The sequence below is a fragment of the Protopterus annectens genome, chromosome 2.part1 (assembly GCF_019279795.1).
Source record: "Protopterus annectens isolate FY-2018-M chromosome 2.part1, PAN1.0, whole genome shotgun sequence".
NCBI lineage: Eukaryota > Metazoa > Chordata > Ceratodontiformes > Protopteridae > Protopterus > Protopterus annectens.
Window position 1 is genome coordinate 974871066 of NC_056729.1, and position 9384 is coordinate 974880449.

General features: G+C 37.6%; 1 protein-coding gene across 1 annotated transcript in view; it reads left to right on the top strand.

The window, feature by feature from the left end:
• The first annotated feature begins 3677 nt into the window (after positions 1–3677).
• RAB28 (RAB28, member RAS oncogene family) overlaps positions 3678–9384 on the top strand; it is a 769471-nt gene continuing 763764 nt past the window's right edge. Inside the window, exon 1 of the mRNA XM_044062586.1 lies at positions 3678–3855. Coding sequence (XP_043918521.1) covers positions 3781–3855 — 75 coding nt within the window. The 5' untranslated portion in view covers positions 3678–3780. The remainder of the gene's footprint in view (positions 3856–9384) is intronic.

A 9384-nucleotide genomic window follows, 5' to 3' on the forward strand; every position in this document is an offset into this window, starting at 1 on the left:
ATTTGGGAACAAACCTTTAACATCATATTAGCATAATTCATCACACAGCAACTTAGAAATACACTATAATGGAACCAAAGAACACATACAAGTTCAGATATTAAATAATAACTTGGATATTACGAACGTATATACTGTCTATATAACTGTGGAATTAACAATGAAAGCATCTATGTACATAGTGTAAATAGATATGTTGTATGAACTATATCCTGTGGTATTTGACATCAATGTATAACATATGTATATGTGTGTATGTATGTATATATATATATATGTATGTGTATGTATATATATATATATATATATATATATATATATATATATATATATATATATATATACACACATGCACACGGTCATGTTGTAAGATGGTTTTTATTTGTGACACTTATTAATGTAAAAATAAAAATTATTGAAAAAAAAAATGGGTAGTTCATACTCTGGATGAGAGAGAGCTTCTCTACTTATGGCTACTCTGGCTGGTTGAGCTACAAAATGGGAAATTTTAGGGGTCCAGAAGAGGAGGCAGCTTATTTTTGCTCTCACTAAGCCTATGTGGAAATAGGAGTTTAGAAACTGATAAAGCCATAATCCTAGGTATTTGAAGGTGGGGTTGTTTTGATGGCATGGTTGTGTAAAGCCAAAAACAGGTAGTCAGGTGATTTGTGAATTTTCTGTGGAGATCCAAAAACCACAGTTTGGAAGGGTTGAGAACTAATTTATAGTTTATGAGTCAATGGTGAAGCTTATGTAAATCTGACTGCAGCTGGAATGAACATTAACCTCAGTACTGAAAATAAAGTCCACTGTTACACAGCATTCTGCTGGATGTGACTATTTCAGTTTCTATGTTTAATAGCAAATCATTTTATTAGGAAACTTTTGAACAGCTGGTGGAGCTACATTTGTTGTAAAGGTAAGTTTTATGGAGGAGGTGGATTCACAGAAATCTTGACGCCTCTGACTCTTCAAAACCCTACCATAGTTAAAATAAAGGTCAACATAAGATATTTAAGTACATACTACACGTGGAAACAGTGATTTTTTTAAGTGACTGCTGTGGGTGGTGGGTTAGGTGTACAAGCTAAAAAAGTCAGACCCTCCACCTGTAGCAGTGTGTCTCTCAGCAGGACACAGCTTAGCACCCCCAAATAATACACTCACAATGGTAGCAGATAAGTAGGTGATTACTAGGCTATCAACCCAGGAACCATTTTAAGCCCGGCCAAGCATACTCCATATTTGCCAAAATATTGCTGAGGTATCAGTACCCCAAGGAATTTTATGGTTACTATAAAGGCTTGCTAGCATCATGTCCATTAGGTACATACATGCTAAATCAGAGGTAAATTTGCAATTTTCAAGCCACTCATCCAAGCACCACATGAACTACAGCTCATAGTTTTAACCGCCTGTTCCAGCTGCTACACTGCAACATGCAACCAAGCCTTCACTTACAGAAGTGGCACTCAGCAATTAATTTGAGCCATCATCCAAGCACCACATGAACAACAGCTCACAGTTTCAACAACCTGTTCCAACTGCTACACTACAACATGCAGCCAAGCCTTGACTTACTGAAGTGGCACTCAGTAATTAATTATCTGTGCAGCAGCAACAATTAAAATGTAATTAGAGTGAAAAACAGATTAGTAGAGGTAACTGGAACAGTTTAGTATCTTTATCCGTCTACACACAGTATACCTCTCTACTGTATCTCATTATGAGGCACATTCCATATTCAATACTGTTAATTACACGTTGAAATACATGTCACACATCCATTGTAAGAATATTTTACAAATATTTGTGATATAATATTTAATTATATTATCAACATAAATTTTTGCAACGATGACTAATATTTTAACCATGTTGTGAGCTTCAAATTAGTGTTTCACACATTTTCTAAACCTTAGTCAAGAATTTTGGACAAACCCTAAAATAATGGGGAACAAAGGCCCAAAAATAGGTACAGATTTTAAATATTGCTCTTATAAACTTAGAAAATTGCTAGGCTAGCATGCATATTTCTGAAAGATATGAATTCTAAAACTTGAATGTAAGTCAATGTTTAGTGATTTCATTCCTCAGTGATTTGCAAGAAAAACAATTTTTAGGAGGCACAAAACAAATATATAAGGTAAACAAATCTGGACAGTTGACAGGTGTGTTGTATATTTGTTCCACACTACAAACGTTCCATTTTGGAGATGACAGGAGGGTACCTCTTCATGAGGAACGTTCCTCACTCAAAAATACACGTTCCACGTCGAATGGGTCCTGTTATACTCATTGTGTTACGATTTTTTTAATGTTCTCGTTAAGAAATACCATATCATGTTAATACACCAAAAGGATGCAATTTGCTTACAATGTGTATAAAATAATACACTTTAGAGATCCTGCGGACTTGGCTGACGTTGTTAATGAGAGTTCCACATTTTGTCCATTCGTTCCATATTATGAGAGCTACAAGTTCAGTATTCTGGAGTTGGAAGGGAGAGAGCTATGGGGCTACCCAATACTACTACATCAGAAGAAGAATTTCAGTGCGGATTGCAAATACGACAGGACTTCTTCTTTCGGCTTTTCCCGGTTAGGGGTTGCCACAGCGGATCACCTGTCCGCTCATGATGTCGAGTTGCTATAGCTCGGTGCCCAACGTTCCACACAAGGCACACATACGCAGTTACACCTAGGGCCAATTTTAGTGTCCAATCCACCTACAGCAGGTTTTCGAGATGTGTTGAGGAAACCCACGCGACCACAGGGAGGGCATGCAGACTCCGCACAGAAGGCACCTCAGCCGAGGATCGAACCACAGAACCTCTTGCTGTGAGGCGACAACGCTAACCGCTGTACCACAATGGCTGTATTTCTATTAACATATTCCTACATCATTCACCTAATCGCGGCTGAAAATTGTCCTGGCTACCTCACTTATGGAACAAAATAAAATACAGACATTAAACCAGCACATATCAAATAAATACTAAAACATGTAATAAGCCAATATACGTGCGGCAATTTAATAAAGAAAGGCACACCATCTACCACATAGTGCGATGCTCTGCAATAAAGCTGCAGAAAGCGAGCAAAAACAAAGGGAAAAGTAAAGAAATAAAAATGGGGAAAGCTAAAGAGAAGAGACCTGATGACTCAGACAGGAAAAGGTGACAACGTTAATACATTACAGACATTCTACGCAGAAACAGAATTGCTACCAAGCCCAATATCTCTAACAAGAAGAAAATGGGGACCACGACTGTGATCACATATACAACATATACTCTGTCTTTTGAGTCACCCCACCGCTATATAAAGACATGAATAAGTACCATTACGATAACATAAGTTAAGAACCACAATTTTTCAAAATTACAAAATCCACCAGTAACACTTTCTCCTTCGACCTATTTTTCCCTCCTGCCTTAGTTACGGAAGCATCGCAAGTGGACCAAACCATTTCATTAGTAAAATGTAACCAAAGCATTTGTTCTTAGACAGTTATCTGTTTGCACATTTTATTTACATATCTATGCTATATTCATGAGCTACAGTTTGCAGTTGATGCACACAAGTTTTTAAAGTACGCAGCATTCTACTTTTCGATTCAAAGTCACCCTGAATAGGACATGGTTTAGCCTTAATAAAAGTGCCTAAGACTGAATATGGCGTCTGGTTGCTTAGCGCTGTGCGTGTAAATCCGGTTTTCCGATTGGAAACAGAAGCTCGGTAGTTTGTTTTCATAAGCTGAAAGTTGAAACATCCACAATGTCAGATTCCGAAGAGGAGAACCTTGAGCGACAGATGAAATTTGTAATTTTAGGGGACGGTGCGTCTGGGAAGGTAATTTAAATATCCATTGGTCAGCAGCATAGAAGATTTAAATGCTTAGTACAGTGAGTAATGCGTTTTGCTAATATGATAGGACAGTAGATAGCTAAGTGAAGCCATTTAGCTATAGTTGCAGCTTAATTGTAGGTGTATGTATTGCAGATCGCTAAATATATCTCCGTTTCAGAATAAGGCTTTACTGGTGAACAGTTTGCCTTCGGACTTCAGCAGGTATCTGAGTTTAATGTATACGGTGCATTTTTGCCCTCTTTGCATCGTCTCGTTTGTGCAGGTTACTTAATGGATTTTAGTTTTATCCATTTCTTGGAATATTTGTCTGGCCTGAGTTCCTTCTAATCATTGCACTGCTATACCACTACGTTTATTCCTTTGCCTTGTGGGGTGCCTTTCTGAAATAGGTGTTATTGTTGCACTTTCCACCTGTGACTGTTTTCATTGTATAACTTGTCTGTTCTTGTTTCATCCAATGCTGGCATTTCTCTCTGTCTCTTATGGTCTTGTGGGAACTAGGGATTACGAATGCTTATAGAGTGAAAATAGTACGTATAGTTTTGACCCACGTTAACAGTTTGCTCTTAAATTAAGACAGCTGTGATAGCGACAGGAGAAACTACTCATTGTCAATAAAGATCTTTTTGTTAATCATCTTTGGGCAATTGGTTGATGGCTTGCATATAAACAGCAAACCAGGTGGAGAGAAATTTAAACTTCAGTGTCCTGTACTGTGAATGCAAACATAAGCAAGTCAATACATGTGTATGAAAGAAATAGCTTATTGGCATACATTTTTATTAATTATTATGAATTATTTCTTATATAATGTTTAGCTGATTCACAAAGCACAAGAATGCATTTGGCAAAAATGTATTTATATTTAAAAATTTCCAGAAATATGGCATACTTTTTTGCTTTTACTGTAGACAAAAACTAAAGATGCAGAGCTATTCAACACAAGGATTAAATACCAGTTTTCTCTTCAAATTATTACTAACATTAACTAAAATTACTAACATTGGAAGTATTTAAAATAATTACAGAATTAATTAACACAGAACTCTGTATACCTATTATCTTGTACCTAAAATCCCGTAAGTAATGTTTTGTCTGTCTTCATCAAGCACCACAGAAGTTATATTTTCACAATGTATGTTTCAGGGATGCAAATATAAATATGTTTATATCTTAAGCTCATTATATTTGTAAAGACAGTATAGAAAACTGAAAAATAATGTTACAGATCTCTACTGAAGCATGTAACTGTTATTGGCATCCAGCACTTTTATACCCGTAAAGCATGCTTATTTTCTTTACTTTGTAATGTTCACCAGTGATAAAAGACACTGCAATTTTTTTATTTTATTTTACATTTGTTAACTGGGGAGTTCGACTGGACGCAGGTCCATTTTCAGCGGAGGCCCAGGGAGAAAAGCTCCAAGTTAGTTAATTTACAAGTTGGTTAAATCATTTGGTACAGATGTAATAAGCATCAGTAGAGGTTAATGTCAAAGTTACAAGTTGTCGGTGTGATTCTATGCAGCAAATAGTCATACACAGTTCAATATCACATAATCCATGGGTTACATAAAAATGATTGCTAGATTCTAAGTCTACACAAAAAAAAATATAAGTAGGCAGTCATAGAAAAAGTAGTTAAATTTTTTTTTTTTTTTTTTACTCCCTAGTAGGGATAACATCAACAGAGCAGGTGTTCGCCAAGGAAAAGGTCTAGAGTTGGTTGTTTAATTTTTAGGATACAATTTGAGAGAGAGTCTTAGATTAGGAGGTTACTGTTTATTAGGGTTCAGTTTTGTAAGGAAGAATTCTTCATTCATATAGGCAGTAGAGGTTGATTCTACAAGGAACTTTACAGTGCTTTGTAGGATTCAGTATATATTGGTGGAGATCTTATGATTTGCCATGGTCTGGATTAACATGGGGAGTAGCATGAGCATAGCCAATTATTAGAGTAGTGTTTTTTAGGAGGTGCTTAAATTGTTTTTGAGAGGTTGTGGAGGTTATGTGGTTTCCAGGCCTGGGCTATTGTGCAGGCAAATAGGGATTTACCTGCTTCATTTTTGTGTCTGATTACTTTTATTAGGTTTTGGTTGCTAGATCTTAGTTTTCTAGAGCCTCTGTAAGGCTCTATAATACTCTGAAGGGCTGGGATTTTATCTGGTAGATGGTAGAGCTTTTGTGCTGTTGAGATTTGATTCAGTAGTAATACATGGGGTAGCTCTAGCCAATCGAGCTGTTTTAGGGATGTACAATGATGGGACCTATGTGTGGCTTCAGTGGCAAATTTGGCAATCTTGTTGTAACAATATTCCATTTTGTTTAGGTCTTTTTGACTCAGGTTGGTTAATATGGGGGAGGCATATAGTAGGATGGATAGCAAGTGGGTTCTAGCAGTAGTAGTTTTAGTATGTGTGGTCATGAATTGTTTGTTTCTATAGAGTAGGTCAAGTTTCATGTTCGCTTTTGATGGTTTGTGCTATATGGGTATCAAATTTTAGTTGGTGATCGATTTCTACACATAGTAGTTTTGTGTGAGGAGTTGGTGTGATTTGAATATTAATTTTGGAGTTTATAGTTAATGTTTCTTTTGAGGTATGGGATCTTCCGGGATTGAACAGAATCAGTTTAGTTTTGTTGGGATTGAGAATAAGTTTGATGTTGGCAAACCATGTTTCAGCTAGAGTGAAGTTTGATTGGGTAAGGGTTTGTAGTTGTTTTATGTTTGGGGTACCACATATAATGGTGGTATCATCTGCGTATTGCACTACTGAGGCAGTGGGTAGGGCTGAAGAGATCTCATTAGTGAAAAGAGAGAATAGTAGAGGGTCTAGGATAGATCCTTGAGGGACTCCTATGGAAACTGGCAGTAGGGTGGACAGTTTGTCTTGCCATAGTACTGCTTGATGTTGGTCTGATAAGTAACTGTGAAACCAAGTTATTGTGGAGGAGCAAAGGTTAAGGTTAGACAAGGTTTGGAGAAGCATATTATGGTTCACCATGTCAAAGGCCTTTGGTAGGTCTAAGAAGATGGAAGATACAAATAAGCCTTTGTTCCTATGCTGGTTAACTGTGTTGGCATAGGAAAGGAGAGCAGTAGTGGTGCTGTGGGAGGGTCTAAAGCCATGTTGGGTTTTGGATAGTAGATTGTATTTTTGGAGGTAATATATTAGTTGGGAATGGACAACTCTTTCCAGTATTTTGGATAGAGGGGATAGGATAGCAATTGGGCGGTAATTGGTCAGTTCTAGGGAAGAACTGCCTGTATGAAGTGGAATGATATGCAAAGTTTTCCATAAGGTGTGGGTACGTTATGTTCAGATAGAGATCTGTTTATGAGGATAGATACAGGATAGGATATGGCCTCTGCAGATATCTGAAGGAAATCTGCAGGTAATTTGTCAGTGGCCAGGGTAGTTGGTCTAAGTCGCTGAAGGAGATTTGAGATTGTCTTGGTTGGGACTGGTTGCAGGTAGTAGTGGTCTGTTTCATTATTGTGGAGTGGGGTGAATAGTTGTGTTGGAGTGTTTGTTTGGTTGGGCATTTGCTAGTTTTACTATAGTTTCAGTGAAGAAGTTGTTGAATTGTGTGTGGATATTGGTATCATTATTTGGAAGCACAGGGGTAGGGGTGGAGGCTTTCCCTGGGTATAGTATTTTATTTATGCTGGACCAGAATTTTTGTGGGTTATGTGCATATTTTTCTTGAGTGTTTTATACAGTAGTTAGTTTTGTCGACTTTAATCTGTCTTTTAGCTTTATTACGAAGTTCTAGGTAATTTTGCCTTAGTTTAGGGGATTTATATCTTTGAAACAGTATCCAGCTTTTATCCATTTCTTTCATTGTGTTTTTAGTCTCCTTTGTGAGCCATGGGGCATGATTGTTTTTTATCCTTACTGTTCTAGAGGGTGCATGGTAGTTTAAGATGTCTAGAAAGGTGTTATTAAAATATTGAACAGCATTGTTGAGGGGTAGTTGTTTAAGGGGGGGTCCGGTTGCAGCATTTTAGTGATCTACTAAAGTCTGTGGCCTTGAAGTACTTTTTGTTGCATATCATTCTAAGGATGGGCTGGTTGATGTGTTGGCTAGATCTATTCCTAATTAGATAGGTTGGCTGGTGATCGCTTAGACTGTCCTGGAGACACCCTGACTGTTGTACAAGGAAGGGATGGGATAACAGAATCCAGTCTATGATGGACTGACGTTTAGTTGCTTTGTCAATTCTGGTGGGGTTGGATATTATTTGGGGGAATCTGTGAAGGTTGATGTGGGTAGTGGGGTTGTGGTTAGATCATTTGAGCCAGTCTATGTTAAGGTCACCTAGTACTATAGTTTCATGGGGAAGGGAGTTGGAGGTCCAATTAAGTAGGTTTCCTGTTGTGTTGATGTTATAGCCTGGAGAGAGGTAGGCTCCTGCAATTACTATTTGCTTGTGAGAGTTTAGTTTGAGTTTTGCCAGGATCAGTTGTATATCCTTAACTTCCTGGGTATCACAGTCAAACTGTTCCAGGGTGAGATGGCTTTGAAATAAGATAGCTACCCTCCACCTTTTTTCTCTACCCTATCCTTTCTTATTATATTATAGCCTGGGGCTATGATTTCATTATTGCTATGTTTCAGGTTTAAAAAATCCTGAATAGGGTTTAAGCCTGGTTTCTGTTAATATGACTGTCTGGTTTCTATAAGGCTAGTAGGGCATGAAGGTCCTGGATTTTGTTTAGTATACTACTTATGTTTATGTTTAGGAAAAGGAGGGATGAGTCGGGTCTGTTGTAGATAGTTAGCTGTGCTTGGGTTAGTGGTAATAGTATGAGTGGGTCCGAGGTTGGGGTGTGTGTCACCACAGCAGGTCAGTGTGAGTAGGAGGTGTAGATAGAGTTTGGTTAATTTGTGCAGTATTTTGTTTTGTTTGTGGGAGGTGAGTGGGTTAGTTTTTGGTGTTAGTTTATTATGACCATATGTGAGTGTCTTACAGGTATTAATATCGGTTGGTGTGATTGTAAAACATTTTAAGTGATTGTGGTAAAGTATGGTTGTAGTCTACCATGGAGATGGATTGTTGAGTTGTAGATGGCAGTGGTAGGAAGAGAGGATGGACATGTGCATTGTAGTTTTATCCTATATAGTGTGTGTCCTGCCTCATCCAGTCTGTGGATTGGCATTAATGTGCAAATATTGTTGAAAATAAAGTGTCTCCAGACTGGGAATCAGGGCTTCTGGCTAACTAAGTTTGTAGATGACTGTAAAGTGAAGTAGGACTTATTGTCAAATTTCCCTTTGACACCCATACCCTTCAGTAAGAACTAATACTTGTAAAATACCTGGTGTTGTGGAAATGGGCTCAGATTAAATGTGAAAAAGTATCACATTTTGTAGAAAATCCCTAGCATCACATTTGATAGGCATCCCCTCCCTTCAACATACAGTATTGGTAATACCTCACTATAAAGTAAAAATGTAGTTAGGGACCTCAGAATGTGGGTTGAAAATTTCCTCTGTTTTGATCAT